Source organism: Falco biarmicus, chromosome 2, assembly GCF_023638135.1.
Source record: "Falco biarmicus isolate bFalBia1 chromosome 2, bFalBia1.pri, whole genome shotgun sequence".
Lineage (NCBI taxonomy): Eukaryota > Metazoa > Chordata > Aves > Falconiformes > Falconidae > Falco > Falco biarmicus.
This window is the reverse complement of record NC_079289.1, coordinates 115,015,661-115,038,735: the sequence shown is the minus strand read 5'-3', so window position 1 is coordinate 115,038,735 and position 23,075 is coordinate 115,015,661. Positions and strand designations below refer to the sequence as shown.

Below are 23,075 nucleotides of genomic sequence, written 5' to 3'. Positions count from 1 at the left end.
GGATTCAGGGAGTGTTTTGAAAGCAGAGATAGAAAGAGCTTGAAGAATTGTTTTTCTCCAACGTACTGCCAGCTCTGTTAGCAGCATCTATATTGGACGCACCGGAGTCAAATACAGGGCTTGTTCCTGAGGGCAGAGAGCAGTTTGTACTGTGCTGGCTTGGGGGACGCTTGCATTTCCTTCTTTTCTGCAGCGTCAAATGAGGGAATCTGTGGACCTGGGGCTTCCTGTGGCTGTTGTGGTTGGGGAAAGAGCAAAGTGTCCGAGTCCTTTTCAGTGGAACAGAATGTGCTGCCTTTGGAGCTTTCCCACTAATGTTTTCAAGTCTAAAATGATTTGCCTTGGTCTAAAAGTCCATTTTTATGTATTTCTTCTATTGCTTATTGTAAGAGAAGCTGTAGTGAAAATTTAGGGAGGACAGAATGATGGCTGAATTTGAAACGTGTTTTAAATGCGGTAACAATCATGGGTATATTTCAGTATTTTAAATTTAGTCAACGAAATCATGTGCAGATTTGATCTGCATGGATTTTTGGGAAGTCTTACAAGTCCTTGCTTTAAGACTGTTAAGAGTAGCTGGTTTTCATTCATAAAACTGCACTAGTGGCTTTTGGGGTTAATTGTTGTTTGGTTTGTTGTTTTTTTCTAAAAAAGTAGTCTGAGGCTGCAGTTGTTTATGATGATTTTGCCAGACCTGGCACTTTGATTTCTAGTGTATACCTGATGTAGTTGTGACTTTTTAAATAAACGAAAGGAGGAGATGGTCAACATAGTAGGAAAACCAATTTTACTACAGAATTTGTTCTGCCACTTTTTAGTGTCCTGTAAACAATGCAGAGAGGTTGAGCCACATCAAGTGTTCGTTCTAAAATTGGTTTTCACTCTTCGTGGTGACTGAATCCTATACAAAGGTACGGTGTCCTCTAAGGAGTCTAAGTTTGATAAGGGTCACTGGGCCAAATGAATCTGACTGCATACCTGGCCTGGCCTTAATTTCTGAGTGGTTTTTGATTGTTGCAAGCCTGTTTTCTCAGTGTAGCCTTCAGTTTACTGCTCTGTGGTTGGTAGCTTCTAAATGCTACAGCAGCAGTATTTAGTGCAACAATTCCTGTGATGGTGTCCTCATACGTTTGTGATTCTATATCAGCTCCTGTATTTGCTTGATAACCTTTTCTCTTGTTTACAAGACTGACTTATTTTCAACTTACTGTAACATTGCTAAATATTTCAAAAGCACTGAAATAGAATTGAGTTCATGTTTTCTGTTAAAAGTTAAAGGAATAAAGTGAATGGATGGTTGTTTTCCATTTTCCCAAGCGGTGACTGAACTGTGTGCTCGAAATTGCTAAGTGGTTAAGAAGTTAGAGATTTGAAACCCAAATTCAAATAATCTGAAGCTGTGCAAGTAATCTGGTCGAAGAACTATGCTAGCTGAAGGCGTAAAGCAATGGCACATGGCTATGTAAGTGAGAACATGGCAATGTGATGTGGGATTTATTTTACAGCTGTAGTGATTAGGCAGTGGATACAGTTAGATGCAATGGATATATCCAGAAACCACAAACCCCTTGTGCTGGAAAGGTGATCTTTTCCTCTCCATCCTTATTGCGTTGTCACTAGGAAAGGATGAGGAAGGAGAACTGGAAGTAAAAAACTATAGTCATGGTAATGCTTGGAGTAGTCATTTGTGAAGCTGTTGGAAGTTCAGTGCTAAATCCCCAACCTTTGTCTTCCCCCTGCAGGCTTCTTTGCACTCGTAAGTCACCCTCATAGAGGAAAGGATGGTGCTCAGGGGCAGCAGGGTCTTCCTCTCTTCAGCGGAAACCGCTGAAGGCCATATCAGATTGCCAGACTTCCAGCTAGGCACTTCAGTGCCAAAATATCCCGTAAAGATCCACACAAGGGACCTAATTCCCTTGACTGCTTTATAAAACACTCTTTCATGCTACAACTCTTTTCCAAAATGTTTCATGTTGCAAGGTGTCATTGAGCTGTGACAGCTTGTTGTCTAACTCCTGTGCTGCCTCTTAGGATTTCATAGAGTCGTCAGTGGCACTTTTTCAGTCTGATGATGAAGATGGGAAAACATTAGACGTTGTCAATGAAGAAATCCCTGATTTGGAGGAGACTGGATTTGGCCCAGAGACGAGATCGATTCTTGTGAGAAGTGGAGTGTAAGTCTACTGAAATACATGAATGGAAGTATTGAGTATTTTTCTGTGCAGTTGGGTTTGGGTACATCCTTTGACAGAATAGATTTCACAGGGTACAGGGGTTAAAAAAAAAAAAAAGGTGTTTCTTTCAGTTTCCTTGGTAAATGGAAGAAGAAAAAAAAAATCTTCTCTAAATCTCATGCCTACACCTTGATTTGGATCTGCATATTCTTATTACTACAAAAAGCTTGTGATGTCCCTCCAGAGGTCACACAGACTGTAGTTTCATGATACAAGAACTTTGACAGTGATACAGAAGAGGGATTTTAAGTTTGTCAAGAACTAGGATACCTTTGGGATAGGTGGAGGCTGTACAGAAAGGATGAGCTGTGCCTTATTTATAGTAAAGTCAGGCTGCTGGCACTGAAAATTAAGATGCTTTTTAGAGAACTATTTAAAAGAAGGGGATTAAAGCAGCAGTTGTGGGAGAGTACTGGTTCAAGCTGATACAGCCTGCAGGGTGGACTTGGCTAACTTTCAGCGCGCATATGTGAAGTCCAGGAGGAAAACAAACAGCACAATTGCAATAAATAAGAGGGGCACATTAGACCATCTGCAGTATCTGTTGACAGATGCTTGGCATGAAATAACACCTCAGATATAGCAGATACTGCAGACATTCACAGGAAGGATCAGCAGAGGCACTACCAACTCTACAGGAACGTTAGAGTAAGCTATTGTAGGCAAAGGAGTGGTCCTGTACATAAAGAATGATATTCAAGTGCTGAAACATAAAATACGTTATGGGAAAAGATCACTATGGAATCGTGGGTGGAAGTTCCAGACTTTAATAGTAATTTTAAAAGTGCAGTATTAACATTGTCATACCTACCCTAATGGTGGTGGTGACAGGGATCAGCAACTGCTAAGTGAGACTAAAAAAGCCTCAAACTTAGGACAGGTAGCAACAGTGGGGGATTTGAACTACTCACATAGAGACTGGATAGTAGTGTCTCATGAGGATGAGGTACAAGGATGACAGGCTGCAACGCAATTTGGAGTAGAGATGGATGAGGAGGGATAGAAATGAGATCTGTGGCATCCTGAAGGTGGTAGACAAGCTTAATGCAGCAGCATTCACAGAATCCCATATGACAACAGTTTAGGGGATGCTTTACAGAACTAACTGGAGATTGCTTTAAAACAGAGGTGGGGAGCAAAAAGCCTTTTTTACACCAGAGGCTGTGAATTTCTGGAACTTCCTGATGAAGGAGCCTGTGGTAACAGATAGCAACAGGAAATTTAACAAAGCATTAGACAAATTAATGACAGGTTCATAAACAGGTGCTGAAAGGACTAGGAAAGGAGACGCACTCTAATATCCCTAACATAACAGCCCCGGGTAATGGGTGACTTAAGAGAGGAACACACCACCAAAAGTGGCAAAGTCAGTGGCGTCTAACTAGCCTCCTTCTCCTTCTGCCACTGCCAGAGAGCTTGCGCGGGGCTGGAGGGACTCTCGATCTCACATAGTCTGGGGGTTTCTTTGTTCTTGCAACAGAGAAAGCAGGGTGGGAGAAGCTCGAACTGCCAGCTATTGCAAGCTTTTGCTTTATCTCATCAAGGCTTCCTCACTTACTTCGCTTTCTTCTTGCACCATTTTTCTTAAATCCAGCTGGAAAAGTTGGAAGAAAGCCCTGTCTGGGGATGCTGAACAGGTAAAGATTCAGCTGAGAGAGATTCAAAAACTTGTCAGTTAAGTGTCTTTCCTCTGGGCTTCTAAGCAAGGCATCATCTCATGCTCAATGTATATTTGATAGAAAGGCAGAGACCCAAAGCTGTGTGTTTGTCAAAGTGGTGTTTGCACAGTAAAAGCAGAAAATCAAGTGTGTAACAGCTCTGTGCCTCTCATTGAGTCTTATGTTGCACTGTCTGTCAGATGGGCTTAACCAAGACAGCTGGACAAAATTGTTCTATTTAACTTGTTAGTATTTTCATCAAACTATACAGAAAGATGTGATGTTTTCAGTTTAATGTTTGCATTGTTCTCCAGGTGGGTCGCCTATCGGCAGAAATACTTCTGTGGAGATCAGTATATATTGGAGAAAGGAAAATATAAATGTTTCTTTGACTGGGGAGGATCTAGTAAAATCATCATGTCGATTCGACCTGTTAAGTTGGTGAGTTACCAGAACTTGTTAAGGGGAAAACTTAAAAGAAGTTAAACCTTTGGAGTTCAAAGCGTACAGTAATGTTATAATGTGGGCTGTGCTGTTTAATCCAATCGTCTGTTTACTTGGAAACAATTTAAAGACCCTCGTGAATGACATAAAGAGTCTGTTCAGGGTGGAGACTGAAATGACCGCTCTGGATCTTTCTGTCCGTTGAGAAGATTGTCAGGGATACTTTGTAAAAACAACTGCCCTGTGGCAGGCTGCGTTCATGGAAAGAATAATTTGCCTTAAAACATAGTAATTTGTGGAGCCTAATTGATAATGGAAATAAATTCTCAACTGTTTCTATCTGCCCCATGTTGTGTAATAGAGGTCTGCTTATATTTTTTTTTCTTATTTTTATGCTAGAATATTTGTAATACATATAGTGAATAAAGACAGGAAATATTTTTAATCCATTATTAAATCTAAGGTAGTGCAACTTGCCCAAATAGATTAGTGCCGGAACTGTCAAAATCCTAATGCGAAATAAAGGCAAACCTCAGCAATAAGTATATTAATAAATGATACTACTGCACTGAAAATAGGAAAGCAACATTTAACCTTATTTTGAAGAGCACATGTTGAAAGAGGTGTCACAGTCTTCTGTGGGTTTTAATTCTGTCTTTTTTTCAAGAAATAGAAAAAATAAATGCAGACACATTTACATGGACTCTAATCCACATTAGGTGAACTAATTGATACTGCTGCAAGTTCTTTGTGTGAAAGGCACAGAGCAAGTCAGGCAGGTAGTCGTGAGTTTACGGGCAGCTGATGGAAGAGGTTGGGGAAGAGAATTGTGCCAGGAATCTGGGAAATGGGGGCTTTTTTCTGCTCTTGAGTTCATAATTAACAAATTTCAGGAACTTGACCTGTCTTGTAGGAAATAAATTGTAGTTAATATTTTGTATTTATTGATATGTATTTTTTTATTGCAGGAACCACTTGGGACGAATGAGCCTCCACATTTGGTATGTTGGCATTATGTAACAGTCTCTAGTACTAAACTACATTTAATAATTAAATACAGGTAATCTTGAATGCTTTACTTTGTTACTTCCGATAGTATCTCAGTATTATCATCTCCACACAGAAAACCATTGATGGGAGGAAACTGGTAGATGTATAAAGGTTAAGTTTGCTAATGCTCTGCTCTTTGCTTTTGCAGACCATACCCTTTAGTATTCTGTCCTCAAAAACACAAGCAGTTGAGTAGGTTTTTGAGTGACTTTGGCTCTCCCTAGCTACTTATTTTCCTTCTCTTTCCTTCCTGATTCTAGAAACTCATTATCACATGCATTCATCCTTCTTTGTGGTGTACTTTCTTTCCATTATTTTGCATTTTATCTGGTTTGTCACTATCTTGCTCGTACATGAGATGGGAAAGTATAAACTGCAGAAAATTGAACTGCATTCTTCAAACCTGCAGACGCATTGACCCGGGAAGTTAGGTTTTTTAGTCTTGTAGGCTGGTAGCTCTGCTTTTCGTACTTTCCAAGGAACGTACAGCTGCTCCTTAAGGAATAGGCACCACTTGCTCCGTGCTTCCCTTTTCCTCACGGTAACGTATGACCGGAACTGAACACATCCTGATTATATTAAATCTATGAAAAATCTCTTCTACCATACATTCTGACAATTTCCCTGAAAGTTGTGTCTAAGTTGGTGACGACTTATAAAGAGAAAGCAGTCCCTATAATTCACTTCTAGTCTCAAAAACTAGTTAGTTTGGGGGTTTATTTTTGGTCCTTATCTTACAAAATTACGTTCCATTAATGTACCTTTGTGATATCTTTCTAAAACAAAAACCTGCTCTAAGTGTCTGGCTCATCACCAAGCATGGTCTATGTCTCCCACAACATTCTTTCCCAACAGGGTTCTCCTCCCTTCCTATGTTAGTTGTTTGATTTATTTTTTCCTGTCCTGGAGTATGCTACTAGCATGGGTGATGATCTGAGTGGTTACATTGCTTTCTCTATGATATGCTTTTAATTAAGGAAATTTGGAAAATTTTATTTCAAGAAACGTGTCGGTTTTTTGGACAAAAGAGACTTCAGAGCTCATTGGTTCTGCTTCAGAAAGCTGAAGTATTTTGTCGTCTGGACAGAATGCTCTTTCTTGCTTGGATGGGTATAACAGCCAGAAGCACATGGGAAATACATACATTGTGTTCCTTAGGTTGACCACACCCTTCTTTTTCTCCACTTATTCTAGTTCTACAATTTTATGGTTAACCCAGCACTACAGGAAATGTTTCCTGTCTGAAGACATAATTGGTGTATTATTTTAGTCTTAAACACTGTTTTCCTGCCAGACCTATTCATGTGGCAGTTTGCAGCCAAATCCACAGACTTGCAAGTATGTTCACAGTAATGCCTTGGCAAATGATACCAGATAAAATAACAGACTCGAACGAAATGGTGACGTCCAAACAGTTGAAGATAATTTTCTCTCCATCTTCAACTCTTCTATTTTTTCAGGATCACCCAGAAACTATTCTTGGAGTGCTTTATTCCACCTTGAGTATCAATTAAAACCTTTGAAGTTTCAATAAATTGTGCTTTACAGTTGTTTTATTTCCAGTAATACGTGGAAAAAAAACCTTCTGTGGGTGGGTATGCACAGTCACTTGTAAATACTGACGTGCTAGACTGTGTTTTGCCTTTTGTGCTCTCTAATAGCAGTCCTAACTCTGTTTGTAAAAAAAAAAATACTGTCCTGGTTTATCACAATCCTGGTTTTCATAAGATTCTGCCACAAAGCTAGGGAAGGAAGAACATAATTCATATTGCTACAGTTCTTTTAGGGGAAATATTTTGAGTAAGTTTTTATGAGAAAAAAATCAATCGCTTAGGGTAAGTAAAGGACAGTCTTTTGGATAAATACGCAGAATTTCCCATTTAGAGTAAAATAGAAGTTTCCATGTATGCAACAGTCTCTCAGTTTGGAACTTCAAAGCATGGTGTGTATGAGCTGGGAAATCCTTAAGCATCGTAAGCATCCCAATGTTTGACCTTTGTATAAGCTATATACCAGTTATTTTTAGTGATTATACATTCTCCCACCTTTAATAAACATATGTCTGAGCTAAGGGGACTGTTTTCACTGTCTACAAGAGTGTATCCTTTCACTTTTGTTTTTAGTTGCTTGTCAGAAACTGAAAAGCAAGTAAATTTTCTTAAATCTCTCAGTAACTCCCCTGACCTTTTCCTCATGCCAGGCTCCCTAATAAACGAAGTACATAGAATACAAGAATGTCTGAAGTCACCAACTCTAAGAAGCCATTAATTTTATTTATTAAAAATACAATTTGGTTTTGCCCAGCAAGAACAAAGCCTCTTTCAGTAGCAGTTGACTTGTACAGATGTTTTAGGAAGCAGAGATAATTGCTTTGATAACTTGTATTTTAACGTGCTATCTGTTGACTTTTTAGGAAGTGAAACCTTGTATAATAATGTCAAACTGACAAAGTAGATAAAGCTGCAGTTTGAGATTAATTGCAGATATGCAGTGCTTTCACGGGGAAATCAGAGCTTCAGCCGAGCTTTTGTCAAATTAAGACCACCATTCATTATTAGATATATTCTGTATAAAAATGAGTTAAGAGACCTTTTTTAAAAGCCTTGCATAGCATCTGGCTTATGAAAGGCCGTGTATGTGTACGTATATATGTATATGTTCTTTTATAAAGAGCTTTGAGATAAGTGGGTAGAAAATACTATGTAATTACAGCTTAAATAGACGCTCTGTGACATAGCAGTACAATTATATTTACAGAAAAATCAGTTACACTTTATTCATGATATTGTATCTGATTTGTGTTCTCCCATTTGCAGTTCCAGCATGTAAGGCCAGGTTAAGCCTTGTTCTCTCTAACAGGAAACATACTCATTTATTTTAAAAACACGGACAGAGCTTTTCCATAAAATCATTTGCTGATACTTGTGTCTGGCCGCCTTGCTCTGTACTGGCAAAAGCATTTGATTTCTTTTCTTTGGCAGGAAGCTAGGCCAGTTTGGGGCATGAAGGGGGAAGTAGCTCTTGCAACAGCCATCGTGTTTTTCCTCCATTACAGAATACGAGCTGTTCTCTTGATACAATTATATTTTTTTCATTCTTTTCCAGCCTCTTTTTCAGGCTTTGAAGTGAAATTCACCTCAGTTACACAGCAGCAGTACAGAATTCTAGGCGACTTTGCTGTAGGTCATAGGCTATAGCATACTGCTTTTTTTCCTTTTTCTTTCACTGCAGCACTTTCAACCTTACTGCTTTTTCAGGGTGAATTGATCACATCTTACTGGTGGGGTATGGTTCAATTCCTTTATCATGACATATAAAACCAGCTTAGCTGAACTTCAGAAGTTCATGGTGCATCTACCTGCCTGTACCCCGTTCCCCCCAAAATGTTCTTAAATGAGAAACTACCTACGATCACAGTGATAACAGAAGATTTCAAGGCACTTTATCAATAGTAGCCCTGTATCTTTGGACCAGCACTTCCCTGTCCTGTTTTGAACACCGGATTGCTGAGCTGTAGCAAGAGTTAGCCGCAGTTCAGGGGCGCTTTGGCTGGAAGATAACATCCCTCAGTGCTAGCCTTCTCTTTTTCTCTGGGCCCTCTGCTGCTGCAGTTGAACTTGGGCTTGATACCACTGCCTTAGCATCACTGGGAAGCATCCTGTACTGGGCCCAGAGACGGTAAAACACTTGAATCTTTCTAAAACTAAAGCAGTTGTAGAAACATAAAGGCTTCTTTAAATGAGAATTCATCCTTTTTATTGTACCTTTGTGAATCGAATGGATAGTTCTCTAAGAGCACAGCTATCTCTGTTTACGTTGATGATAATGCGTTCATTTTCCTTCTAGTCATTGGTTTTGTTTTGTTTTGTTCTTGTAGCTCAAAGCTTTCAGTAATACACATTTCCAAGGAGCATGTATAGATTTCACAGCAGAAGTTTCTGATTTTACATCATTCATACCATGTTCTTTTAAGGTTCTGCGGGGATGGTAAGTCTGTTTTTACATGCCACCATTTTAAGTAATGTGAAATATTTTTTTTTTTTAAACACTACTAAATTTCAGACAGGTGAAAGCACATAACACATACCCATTGTATTCCACCATGTTTTAGACCCTTTGTCTTGCAGTGCATCCCAGTAACTGTTGTCCTGTCATTGGTTTCAGTTAGTATGCATTTTGCTTTCCCTCTGGGAAGTTTGCAGTTACTGTGATATATTTATTTTTTCAACTCCAGTTAGAATGTATTATAGATTCTGAGAACTTGGTACAGTAGAAGTGTCTGCATTCCACTCGCGTCGTTTGACTCTGGAACTGAGATTTCTGTGCCCCATGATTTGGTTTTGCTGATTTGGTTGCTTAGCCACATAACCTTTCACGTCACCTTACTTTTAAGCTTAACAAGAACAAACAAATTTTTTTACTCCTTGTTTCCTTAGCAAATACTAAATCTTGAAAAAAACCTTACCTTTAATAAGCAGCTAGAGCAGGTGATCTTTTCTGTCACATTATTTTTGCAGTTGGCTCCTGTATTACCAGGGGGAAATCACTGACAATCACTGTGTGCTGGAAGAAGGCCTCTACGTTGACCTCAGTTCCTGTGGCTGCCCGACTGCTGCAATCAAATCCCTCAAGCCTATTCAATACGTAAGGATTTTATTGGGGAAAAAAAAACCACCACAAAAAAACCTTTCAGAACTCTTTTTTTCTAGTCAGATGTCTGACGCAAGTGCTTGCACTAAACAAACTCCCACTCAGGGAAAAGAGTGAAGTTTGTTTTCTTGGCTTACGGAATTTTTTGGGTTAGGAACAAGCCAGGCTGCGTGCATGTGGTCAGTTGTAGGCGCGTGCTTTTGAGTGTTCTGGGCTCAAAGGTGCTCTCTTTCATACAGGTTGTGTTGGTTGGCATTTTTCTGACTGGTCTTGTGGTGGGCTGACCCTGGCTGGACACGAGGTGCCCACCAGAGCTGCTCTGTCACTGCTCTCCTCAGCTGGGCAGGGGAGAGAAAATACGACGACAGGCTCCTGGGTCGGGGTGAGGGCAGGGTAGGGGTCAGTCACCAGTTACCAGCATGGCCAACACAGACTCAACGTGGGGAAATTAGTTTAATTTAGTACCAATCAAATCAGAGTAGGATAATGAGAAATAAAACATACATCTTAAACCCCCTCCCCCCGCCCGTCCCTTCTCCCCGGCTCAGCTCCACCCCCGGTGTCTCTACCTCCTGCCCCCCCAGCAGCGCCGGGCCGGGCCGGGGCTGGGGTCAGTCCCTCACAGCTGTCCCTGCCGCCCCTGCCCCCCATGGGGAGGCTCCTCGCCCCCTGCCCCTGCCCCAGCCCGGGGCCCTGCCAGGGCGCAGCCCCCCAGGCCCAGCCGGCCCCAGGGGGGTCCCCGCGGGGTCCCCAGCCCGGGCTCCTCTCCCCGCGGGGCCACGGGCCCTGCCAGGAGCTGCCCCAGCGCCGCTGCCCGCGGGTCACAGCCCCCTGCGGGCACCCCCTGCCCCAGGGGGGGTTGGGGGGCGCAGTCCATGGGCTGCTGGGGAGTCTGTGCTCTGGCACCTGCAGCTCTTCCTTCCCCTTCTGCACCAACCCGGGTGCCTGCAGGGCTGTTTCTCTTACGTGTTCTCCCTCCGCTCTCCAGCTGGTTGCAGTTGCTGTTGGTTTTTCCCCTTTTTAAATGCACTGTCCCCGAGGTGCTGCCACCATCGCTGCTGGGCTCGGCCTTGGCCAGTGTTGGGCCCGTCTGGGAGCCGATGGCGTTGGCTCCATCACACACAGGGAAGCTCCTGGCAGCTTCTCACAGAAGTCACCCCTGTAGCTCCTGGCAAAACCTTGCCACAATCTCAGTATAGGTCTTTATGATACAGCTCAGCGAGCTCAGTACTCAGTGAGACATTTTGTCACGCCATCTAAGCTTAAGGGGCTACATTTCTAAGGCCTACAGCCAAGGTTCAATCTTAAAGCAAACTACACACGGAAGACATGAAAATTGAAATTACGAGGTAGCATATACTTGCCATAATGCTGTGTACTGTACTATTTTACAGAAATATAAAAAAGGGTTTGGCCTCCTAATGGCGTCTGAAGTCATGGGTCAATAAAGTGGTATAATATACCGTGCATGCGGCCTATGAGCCGTGTGTGACGCATCAGATGGTCCAGTCCAAAGCTCATGTGGCTGTCCTCTCTCTTGGTGACAGTTCTGAGATACAGGACAAGTACTTCCTACACATGCATATAGTCTTCATGTGACTTTCAGGTCACGTTGGTTGTACTACCCAAGAAAACTTGCAGTTAAGTGACCTGTTGTAGCAGTAGGGTGAGATATGAGGTCCTCTGTGGCCAGCAGGTTGGGCAGGAATGCCTTGTACTATGCAGTACAAGACAGATACGGCCTTTTGTGCATCCTGTTGTAATCCTGCACCCAAGGCTTATGCCTCTGGATTCTTGCTGTGGTGTCTGTGCCTTTGTCCCATATCTTGGTATGCTTCTATCGAAAAGCATCGAAGATAAGCTGGCCATAACACTGTTGGTAAAAGAGAATCAAGTGGCTGCTCTGCATACTCCTCTCTAGCACTGACCAACTTCTCCAAAACTCTTCCTGCTTCCCTCATCACAGAGCACAAACTCAGTCTGTGACTTGTAGCTCTTCACTGTAACTCTTACGAAACTAGACTTTAAAGATTACTCAATTCAGTGTTCTTCAAATCTTGCGAACAGATTTTTTTTAAAAAAGAAACAAACAACAACAAACGGCTCCAAACACCAAAAGCCATGGGCATGGTGGGAAGGATGTACAACTTGGTCTTTTTACTGGGTTATGTAGATATGGTGACTTCTGTGGAGCTGTAGCTTCCCGCCTGCCGAGAGCCTGGTCTGCAGATTAAAGATCTCCTTTTCACGTTAGGCTCTTGGACTCGACTCTGCTAAATCTAGAGTGAAGTTCTGACATGAAATGGTAGGTCTCGTCCAAATCCCCCAGCCTGTAATCTCACAGGGAAGTAACTCTACAGTTTGGCATAGTAGGAAGCTACTGGCAGCCCTTGATTACCGAGGGCCAAGCCCTGGGAGATGTGTGTTTGGCAGGCTGTGTGTGGGAAGGTTACACACATCTTCCTGTATTTTGTAAATAACATTTGTATTAAGCAAGCACCTCTTAGTTCAGTTCCTCTCTTGCAAATAGGAGCCCTTGTGCTTCATAAAATCGAGGCGCTAAACAGTGTAAATTGCTATTGAACCACACCTGGTTTACAAATAGAAATGCCCTCATCGGCCCCTAACACATTGTGTGTGCTAATCGCCCAGGACGGTGCTCGCAGGCATTGTGTGGCCCAGACGTGATGTTAAGCACGCAGCGGTGCTTTTCGTCAGTGGTCAGGAGCAGCCCTCGTTAGCTCTGTGCATTGTCCGCCGTGCGCTGTTCTTGGAACAGAGCCCTTTTTATTACAAGATATTTCTGTTAGCTCATTCAAGAAAGCAGCAAGCGTATTCCCAAGTGGAATTGTTGTATGGTTTTATTGAATTCAATTGTGACATTGGGAACCCCTTCCGTTATCCAGCTTTACATACCAGCCCAATTTCAGACCTAAGCTGTGGATCTCGATAGCTTACACGTAAGAGGGAGAAGGTTTAACCCCAACACCAAGCCCTGAACGTGTGTTGTCTCCTGCTCTGCTCTGTGAGGTGTATTTGCCGTAAGTGTAACTGTTGGAAGGACTGTCATGCTGGGGGGGGACCATGTATGACCTCACTGCGTGAGGATTCTGCATCCCAGATGTTGACTGGAAGTAGTGACCCATGTGTGACACTGGCAGAGGGGGGAAAAAATACGGGTTTAGCAGTACAAAGGACTCCTAAGGCTAGCTCATTGCCAGCCTTTGGAAACAATCCAGCTGTGTTGACCGGTGTAGCTGTGGTCCAGCTGTATATTTTAAAAGTAGATGGTTTCCGCCAGGTCTTTGGCATAGGAGAACAAATCTGCTGGAGGAGATGGGGACACAGGATCTGGGTATTCCCTTTCTAATTCGGAAGACTGTAATGGTAATTAACTCTCTGTTACCTTGGTTTTTGTACAGCTGGGTGAGGTCCCATCTCTGGGCCTTTATATGCGGGATGTATGTAAGAATATAGATCCTTGTCTGTGGGGCTAACTCCAAAGGAGCTGTGAAACACCGCGGTCAGCACAGGCTGCTGACACCTGCGGGGCGTCCACACCGGCTTCTGCATCTGACCCCGCATCGATGCCCTTTCTGTTCCTGTCGGTTCTAGCAACTAAAAGGAACATCTAGCAACGTTTTTGCTGTTGATTGCACTGGTACCTTCAGTGTTAACTGTTTGAGTTTTCATTTTAAAATTGTAATGGTTTTCAGGGGATCTTTGGATGTTGTCAGTTGCTACGAGACTTCTGAGCTCTCTGTTTTGGAAGGAGAATTTGAGGATTGAAGTTACGTATCTGTCGTACTCCTTCATGGCATGGGGGTGCGTTTGTGACCTGACGGAACAACACTGTAAGTGTTGTAAGGTGGGATTTTTGGAATTTTTTTGAGTGAGGTAACAGTAATGCCTTAATCTGTGTGAAACAGCTAGGAACTTTGGCAATGCTTTGACTGATTTTTTTATTTTTATTTTTTTTGAAAATAGATCAACCAATTGAAGATAAGGAAAGGATTTGAGGGAACAGTTAGTTCTCTGGAAAACACAGCGTTGATGCAAACAAATACAGTAAGCAGTCTAAATGAGAAAAATGAGGAGTTGTTGTGTTTGTTTTGAAAGCAAACTTTAGAATTTTTAGTTTGAAAGTTGCCAGAGATATAATTTGCTTTTTTAAGAGCTGAATTACATTACAAAATGAAAAATACCTTTCTACATCACTGAGTTGGCCCAGTTAAAATGGAAAAAAAACCCCAGACTTTCAGAACAGTGTAAAATGAATTTGGGTAAGAAAACAGGCTCAGGCTAGCGATGCACTGGCATCGTAGAGGAATTAAGCACATCTCTGTAGCCGGTTTCCCTTACTGTTTGTTCAGGAAGCAGCAAAGTAAAAGTTAGGCAGGTTCGTAAGGAAAGTGGGGAAGGTGTTCCCTTATTCCCAGGAACCTCTTTCCCATCTTGGCTTATTCTCTGAGGTGTATAATACTCAAACTAAATCTTTAGGAAGCTCTACCTGTATTTTTTCCTTGCTGTTCCATTTCATTCAGATTCAGACTGGACTGTTTTGTCCTTCGGGAAGCACTTTGGAAAAGCTATAGGTTAATTAAAGGATACAGAGAAGGAACAAGCATATCTGTACCTTGATAATGAGAAAATAACGTCTTTTGTTTTCGGTGTTCTAGGAGGAAAAATAGTGTTGCAATACCCATGTATTAATCTAGATTGCATACTGAATAGCGTTGTGTTACATGGCCTTTCCCTTCTGAGAAGGGGAGTGAATGCTTCTGAAAGACAAATGAGTCTTTTTCATGTAGGATTTTGTAAGTGGGGAAAACACTAAAAAGGATATCTCACAGGAATGTATTTCTTTAAGTGAACAGGCAGTTATACGCTTTGGAAGCCCACTTAACATTAGAAAGGGTACACATGTATTTAGTAGTGGTAGGAAAACTGGAACTAATGTAACTTGCCTCTCATCATCTCCTTTCATCTAAAAATCCCAAAGCACCCTTTTAGAAAAGATTATTGATGAAATTTGCTGGTTATTATTGTTAATAGCCATTCTGCAGGTGGGTGAAAGCATAGTGCAGGCTAAGGGTTGCTGCATTTGCTGCAGAGTTAGAGGTTTCCGTGCCTGCATCAGTCAGGACCTGCCTTTTGCGTTGCCATGAATTCAGGAAAAGGAAAGCACGGGCAGCTCGCCTGGCAGGAAGAGAGCGACTGAAGTCGACTGGGCCATTTATAGGGCCATGGTTGCTTCTTAGAGCATTTGTCCAGTGTTGCTTGAAGAGGTTAATCTTTTGGGATAGAGACCCTTAGAAGAAGTTCTTACGATGTTCTTCAGCTCTAGTGCTGCCTTTTCTCAGGCATGTTTTGTCAAACTCCCTGCAATATCTGGTGTGACTCACATGGGCAAGAGTATCCAGGATGGTTGCAGCGAGCAGTAAGTTTTCCATCTAAAATGCTAACTTCAGCCCAAAAGTTAAACCAGTCTCTTGGTTTCTCAAAACAAAAATGAGATCTGTGTTACAGGTTGTGCAACGTGCTTGGGTTTTGGTTGGTTTTTTTTTCTTTTGAGGCATTCCTTACTCTCGCTCTGATCAATCATAATAGTTCCTGTATTTCTGTGTTGGTTATCTTTTGTAAGTTAAATACAGGTGTTAACTAATCTCCCCAGCATTCCTATGAGGCAAATAATGAAATCAGATACAAAAAGTAATTAGTGTTTCCCACGGCCAGAGAATGAGTCATTTTGTGTAGCTGGGACTGGACCATGGGTGTTCCTCTCATCCAGCACAGCGTTCCTCGCCCTCAGCCAGGCATCCTTCCCACACTCAAGGGAGCAGCCAGGCGAGCGCAGCTTCAGTAAAGACAGTTGTAAATGATGAGTTAGCCAAGACTGAAGAGTAAAGATTTTTCCAAGGATGATGTAATACGGCTGTGGAGGCTCTTCCAGTTACGGCTCTGGTGAATGCTGGTTTTATAGCAGCGGTCAGCAGGGATGCGAACTGGGGAAACGTCCCAGCCCTTGCCGTGTCTGGGTTACAGTGGTGCTCTAGTCCGGCCCCGTGGCTTGCTTTCTTTGCCTTTATTGGGCTTTCCCATCAAAGTCTGCAAAGTCCAAGTCTGCAAAAATAAGGTGCAAGGAAAAACATGTTGGGGGATGAGCCCTTCTCAAAAGGGTTTTATTAGTAATAATTTTCGCAGAGTTCATAATGAAACAACATCTGTATGTTATCGATAGCTAAAGCTATACTTGTTTTTATTATAAGCATGTGTGCAAATTCACCCGTGCACTGCGTTTTCAGTTCTACCGCCTTTTGGTTAACTTCTCGCTGTCTGTATATTGTTGCTTTACAGTTGGTCAAGCCACCTAAGCCTTGCACTGCAAACAAAAGGCATTTGAAGGAAGCTGATCTTGCACTGATCTTTGTTTAATATCAAATACTTCAGGCTTGCATTGCCTGTTTTTTTTCCTAAACTGGTAAAATAGAAAATTCTGCTCTGAATTGTGAAAAATTTGTGGTGTGCAGCTTCTCTCTGTTAAAAAAACGTGGAAGTTGTTGAGGGGTAAGTCTGAGCTGAGTTGAACTGTGCAAGAGATTTTTAGAGTGTTAAATTCCACGGCTTACCTTTCAGCCTCTGAAATCACACAGTGAGGAGGGGAAAAAACTGTCATTTTCGTTGCATCACGTGCTGTATTGGCATTGGACTGGCACACCTGTTAAGTAAAGAGTATCACTGTATTTAACAGCTCACAAGGCTGCGTGTATCTTGAAATGCTACATAAACAGAGCCTTCCTTAATCACCAGCCTCTTGAATATATTCAATCTCTTCAAGTTTCTCCCAGGACACTGGCATTAGAAAAAAATAAAAAAGAGGACGGGCAAAACCTCTTGAAACTTCATGGGCACTGGTTTAAGCAAGGCAATTAGTTCCTTAACACACAGGTCAGGTTAAGTAGGGCTTTAGTGCAATGTCATTCGTGCAGCTGGCAAGCTTTCCTCAAAGGCTGCCGTTCCAGGAGTGACTTGCCAGTCGTGGGTAGATGTGGATGGCTTCAGCTCGCCTTTAGAAATTGGGGACCTAAAGCAATGCCATGATGTGAGGTTGTCCCCTCTTGTACTGTTGCCCAGTTGTCCTTCCTCTGGTTCTTGGAGAGCCCCATTCCTCCCTGGGCTGTCAGGATCGGGCCTTGGCGAAGAAAGCTGATCCTGTCTTGTGTATCGCTGATCTCACACTTACGTATCAGTGCTGACTCTTGAATAGGTGAGCGTGCACCTCGGCGTTCTGCAAGGAAGGGGGGGAGCAAGTTGCCTCTGTACTAAGTGTAACAGCATGGCCTCAAAACCTTGTTTTCTGCTGTTGGTAGTTTCCATGGAGCTCTGAAAACAAAATCAGAGAAGAAAGCCAGGCCAAGTCACTGCTGCCAGCTGTTGGTGTAAGGCGGTATATATAAAGTGAGCAATCGGCTCCTTGCACTATATATGGTTATGGAACTATGAGAGCTTCAGAGCTTGAGACGGCAGCGTGTTTTCTTTGTGCTTCACGTCTGTGCAGTGGGGTCCTTCTGAGGTCTCCCTGGAAAGATGGTATCGGTCCTTGTGATGGGGGGTGTGTGTGTGTGTGTGTCAGAGCTGCAACGTCTGCTGTGTGCTGGGGCTCTGAGCAACCGGACAGGGCTTTCTCAGGCCCATTAAGTTCAAACAGTCTCCACCACATGAGAGCTATGGTCATTTTAATTGACTCCACCAATTTGCTGCTCTGATTCTTGGTATATAAGTGGATGTGCTGGACCTAGGACAGCATCCCTGCCTCGAACATATTGAATATTGCAACAGCAGGACAAATGTTAGGCTTTGGTAACAGTGTCTAGCAACGAGGATGCCAAACGGTGTTTCCTGTGGTTACTGATGCACTGGTGAAAATTGCCCCTGTTGGACCTGTTCTGGGCATGGCTCCTGGTCTGCACTCCCAGTGCCCACGGAGCAGGCTCTTGCAAACCAGTGTGTGATGATACTGCCTTGCTGAGCCAGGCGATCTGAGAAGCAGCTGCCTGCGCTAGGTCTGCTGCTCTAGATTTCAAAGTAACCCTTTGGACACACACTAAATTGGACCCACGTCATCCAGCTGAAGGCAGGTGGGAAGAGCAGACATTCCAAAATGAAAACGTTATGGGTTTTAATCTCTCTCTGTTTCATAACATCAATTTTTTGGGAGCCTGATGGGCTTAAAAAAAATATCTCTGGGCAGACCACTGCAGGCTCTTCTTTAAAATGTCTCTGCAAACTCCCTGTCCATGCAGTGTTGCATGACTTCCATTGTCCGTGCACAGGTTAGCAGAGGCAAGCGATGTCTCTGAGGCAGGACTTGAACAAGCTACATACCAAGGGCACGCGTCAGTGCCAGTAAATTCCTAAGTCCTGATTCACCACTGAGCTCTTCAGACAGACTTTGCACAATGCATGTGTCTCTTCAAATGTGAAAGTTAAGTTCTCTTAATTACTCAGCGCCTGTGTCAACTTTAATTCAAGATTTTGTTTTATTTGTTCCACCTGAGGCCATATCTTCGCTGCAAAAGAAATCCTATCTTTTGCCCAGGCCAGCTATCTCATGGTACCATCTCCTAAGAACAAGGTGACTTCCCTGGAGGGGCCGCTAATTGAAGCGGTTATTCGGACCTGTTCCATCTTCCTTCACCAGCTGCATCAAGATATATATTACAAGTGCTTATGAGTCTGGTTATGATAATTCCCTTACGGTTTTAGGTTAGAAATAGTAGAAAATTTGTACCGGTGTTCCTTGTTCCAAAGCACAGGCTTTGTATATTTAAATCTGTTCCCTCTGCTTTTCTGCTGATCTTAGAGCTGTACCACATCTTCCTGCAAACTGATCTTTTTGTTTTCTTTCCTGATCTTTTTGTTTTCTTTCATAGGCTATCTCTCAACTGTAGAAAAGAACGCATTAAGTGAAAAACGTTTCAATTCTGCATGACGTTGAAGGGGTTACTAATTATGCTATTTCCTCAAGATTATCAGTAGAAACCTAGGAGTGTCTCTTAAAAACATCGGGAACTTTTTAGTCTGACGTATTTAACCTTTTCCAATTCGTTAGATCCCTAAGGTTTTTCCAGTGAGCCACTGCTAACTGAAGTCTGTGGACAATAGACTTGTGATTTGCCTCACTACTTCAGATGCAGTCTGCAGATCAGCATGAAAACTACTGCTGTAACCTGTTCCATCAACAAATACACTGGATTTATGAAAAAGAATCAAGGCCCTGATGATACAAATTGGATCAAAAAGATTTTTCAGATGCTAACACAGGTGCCTCTGCATCTCAGAGCAACTCACTGTGGCCTGTGTTAGTGGGACACTACGCTCTAATGACAAACCCACTGATAAATCCAGTATGTTGCAGCCCTGTGTGCTCTACTGTGGATGTATTTTTCTTTTTCCTTGCTGCTATGTTTGCTGAGGGAGCACGATTTAACCCAAAAGCATGTGGAAATTAAACCGAAGTGGGCAAATGTGTGCATCATGCCTAACAAGTGAAGCTAGACTATCCTGAGTAAAACTGCTTTATTTTCTCCCCCCACACCCCGCAGGTTTTTGCTGAGCCCTCCATCAGTCTGTTTGCTCTGGAATGCTGCAAGGGCAGAGAGCTGCACTTCACCGAACCCATCAATTCTGTTTTGAATGAGGACCTTCATTTTTACACTCAGTCTGTATGGGTGAGAAGTGGATTGTAAGTATGGAAAAAATATTCTTGTCAGTTTTGCGTTACAGGAGCTACTACTGAGTATGCATTTTTCTTGCAGTTATTGCCTTTCTCCATAGGATGTGATTTACATTCTATTTTGAGACAATACAAAATCCTAATACTGAATACTAGACCTGCTTCTTGTATCAGGACACAAAATGAACAAAAACTCTGGGCAGAGCATGGATTTCCCCCTGTAAGAATCATTCTTTTATCCCTATACAGTAACAAACAATAGAGCCTGTTGTTCAAGCCAGAAGCCAAAAGCAGGTAAGTTTTGATTGCTGACTTAAAAAGACAGGCAGAGTAAACTCACGCTGCCTTTGTTAGCCGGCTGTGGCATAGCAGCTATAAACCGCGGTGATTTAACTTCAGCCGCCGCCGTGGTTCAGTGAAGCTTGGCTGCAAAGAGGCAGCAACGTAGGAGAGAAGCTTGGGCTGGATCTGACAGCTGGAACAGTAGTTTGCTCCTGTTATTAGTTGAAACCCCCCTCTGTGAGTCAGAATACACACCCAGGGTCAGCTGTGAGAACCATTTTACCTCTGCAGAAGTGACCTTCTAACCTCTCCTGCATCTGCCCCTTGCACCTTTTGAAGCAACCCCCAGGTATTCTGTCTCGGCCAGGTTTTCAGCATCCACGTCCCCAGCAGCGACAAATAACTTGTGGAGTCTCATCCTGCAACTGAGACTGCCTGGAAACTGCTGTTGTGATGTGACACGCATCTCCAGTGTTTATTTTTAACCTTCCTTTTCCCCACCTTTTTCAAATAGACAAGGCTGCAGTTTTCTTGAGAGATCTTACGGGATGACACAAAACCACACAAAATCTGAAGTAATTGGGCAGGGAATTAGTGTGGACTGTTCAAGGCTTAGGTATAGATCTATGCTGTGATTCTTACGATGAGTTTTTCAAACGCATCTAGTCTGCTGCCACCTAGAAGTCAAAATGCTTCTGTGGATACCCGTGATAACACTGCTGAGCGCTCCCCTGGTTCTTTGAGGTTGGTACAAAGGCTAAGCCTAGCCTAGCTAATGCTCCAGAGCACCCACCGGGGACTGTTGTCCTTCAGGAGTGTCACACACAGCATTTTCTGGAATGGTTGGTTGAGGATTGAACCTCCCTTTCTTTAAGAGCAGTCAGTGGGAGCTGACTTTAGCTGTGGGCCCACAGTGGATATAAGGTTCCCCCCAGGGCTTTGCCAGTTCGCTACAAATTGTAGTCCCTAAAATCTGGGTCACTTCCATCCTGAGCCCTTGCTGAAAATACAGAGCGTGTTCATCTGCTGCTGAGGTCTTGAGGCTCCCCAGGTGAGAGCGGCAAGCAGCCGCCACTTGAGGCCGGGAACAGCGTGCGTACGTTCCCCGTGGTCTGTGCTAGTCTGGGGGAGGAAAGGCCTTTGGAGGAACAGCTGACTTATTTCTGGTGGGAGCATGTCAATCTTCATGCCTCTGTGGAGCTGTTACGGTCCAAAACGTGTCGTGTTGGGGGACATCTCCTCATGAGCTTTCTCTGCCTTTCGTCAGGGGTGTGGAACTGGGAATTAAATCACGGTGCTGACCGCAAAGGCAGGGTGATGGCTTTGGGACCACAGGGTGGGAAGGCACGGGAGGGTGAGCGCGGCAGCCCAGCCCCTTCTCGCCTTCCTGTTCCTTTCCGACTATCCGAGCCAGGTTAGCTGCTTCCCTCCGCTTCCCTGTCTCCGGGAAGGGTCAGGGCAGAACGGCTGGGCTTGCTCTGATCCCCGTGGCGCTCCCTAGGGAACAGACGTCCCCAGCCCGTCCCCAGCCCGCTGCAGATAGATGGCCTCCAGGCTGAGGGTGGCAGGTGATGGTAGGAAGTCAGTGGGATGTCTGGCGGGTTTGTATGCCTTAGCTGTCATCGAGGGTTCAGGAAGGCGGATTTCGAGGTTGTTTTGGCTCCTTGCTCCAAAGGCTACTGTTGGCTTTAGGCAGACGACAAAGATTTATGTAAATACACCGATGGCATCTGGCTGCCAGGCTTAGGTACAAGGATCCTTCCTGAGCCGGCTGACGGGGAGAAATGGCAGGAGCCTAGACCGTGGCTTGGCGAAGGGGGCTGGGGGCTGAGGCGCTCCGAGCTGTGGGAGGGATGGCACAGCGGAGGGTGCTGCTCCGTGGGAGAGCTGACATGAGTTTTGTCTCTGTCGCTGAACGCCAGAAGCCCAAGCTGGCTTCACGTGGTTATCACTGTAACAGTCTTTCCCATCTCTGTTCCCTATAAATGTCTGCCTTGAACTGCATCTCAAATGAGACTGATGCTCCGAGAACAATTTTAACAGCGAGTTCTCGGTGACTTGACAGAAAGTTATCGCAAGAAAAAAAAAGCCAGGAATGTGTTAGAAGGGTAAGGAACGCACAGTGGTGGTCAGGCTGCTCTGAATACCTGTTAGCCAGGAGGTTTGGGACTTAATTTGAAGAAACAGCAGTGATGCAGCCTCATCGGGAGCCAGCTCGCGGTGGCACACTTCAGCCTCCACGGAGTCGTGCACAAGGCTGGCCGTCAGTTTCTCCAAATGACTTGCGGTGGGGGAAAGCAAAGGAGAGGTGCTGTGAGCGCTGTGGGTGTCTGCAGCGGGCTCCAGCGTGCAGCCATCCCTCCGGTTCTCGAGCAGCTGGCCTGCACAACAGGTAACCCGGGGAGAACAGTGTTTGCTTTGTGTTCAGATGAGTTAGCGAGCCAAGCATTTAGGATTCACTGTCTGCACAACAATGTCCTATTGATATAAACAAAACCGATCTGTGATCCTGAGGCTGCCTTTGGAAGCAGCACGGCGGTATTTACTGAACAGATGCCTGGATGACAAGGGATTTGTACGTGCGGGTGCTTTAACTCTTGGGTGAAAGGGTTCAGGCTTCTCCATAAATTCTCAGATATATTCACTGCAGGAAAGGCTGTAACAGCAATCTACAGGTTACAGAGTTAAAATTTTGTATGTGTTTTCAGACACGCGGAATAGCTATAAAAAGCTTTAACTGGAACAAAAGAAAACACTGGAGAAGATCCTCTCATAATTAATATGTACGAGCAGGCAAAGCTGCAAGTAGCACAGTCTGGTGTGTGGCTCCCTAGTTTCCCAGTGCACGCACTGAAACCTGCGCTGTTGCCATCGGGGCTCATGCAGAGACTCGTGTTTGTGGGGAAAATTACGGGGGTGCGGAGCGGTGTTCACAAGTTTCAGGCAGACAAACAGAAAACAGGGCTTCATTTAGAAAAGTTAAACCACTGAAACGGATGGTGCGTTTTGTGGCGTGGTGGT

At 43.8% G+C, this 23,075-nt stretch overlaps 1 protein-coding gene across 1 annotated transcript in view; it reads left to right on the top strand.

Moving 5' to 3' along the window:
- CRYBG3 (crystallin beta-gamma domain containing 3) overlaps positions 1-23,075 on the top strand; it is a 94,602-nt gene that overhangs the window by 65,051 nt on the left and 6,476 nt on the right. The window contains exons 13-18 of the mRNA XM_056329771.1: positions 2,032-2,174; positions 4,207-4,333; positions 5,305-5,337; positions 9,264-9,373; positions 9,904-10,030; positions 19,642-19,781. Of these exons, the coding sequence (XP_056185746.1) occupies positions 2,032-2,174; positions 4,207-4,333; positions 5,305-5,337; positions 9,264-9,373; positions 9,904-10,030; positions 19,642-19,781 (680 nt within the window). The remainder of the gene's footprint in view (positions 1-2,031; positions 2,175-4,206; positions 4,334-5,304; positions 5,338-9,263; positions 9,374-9,903; positions 10,031-19,641; positions 19,782-23,075) is intronic.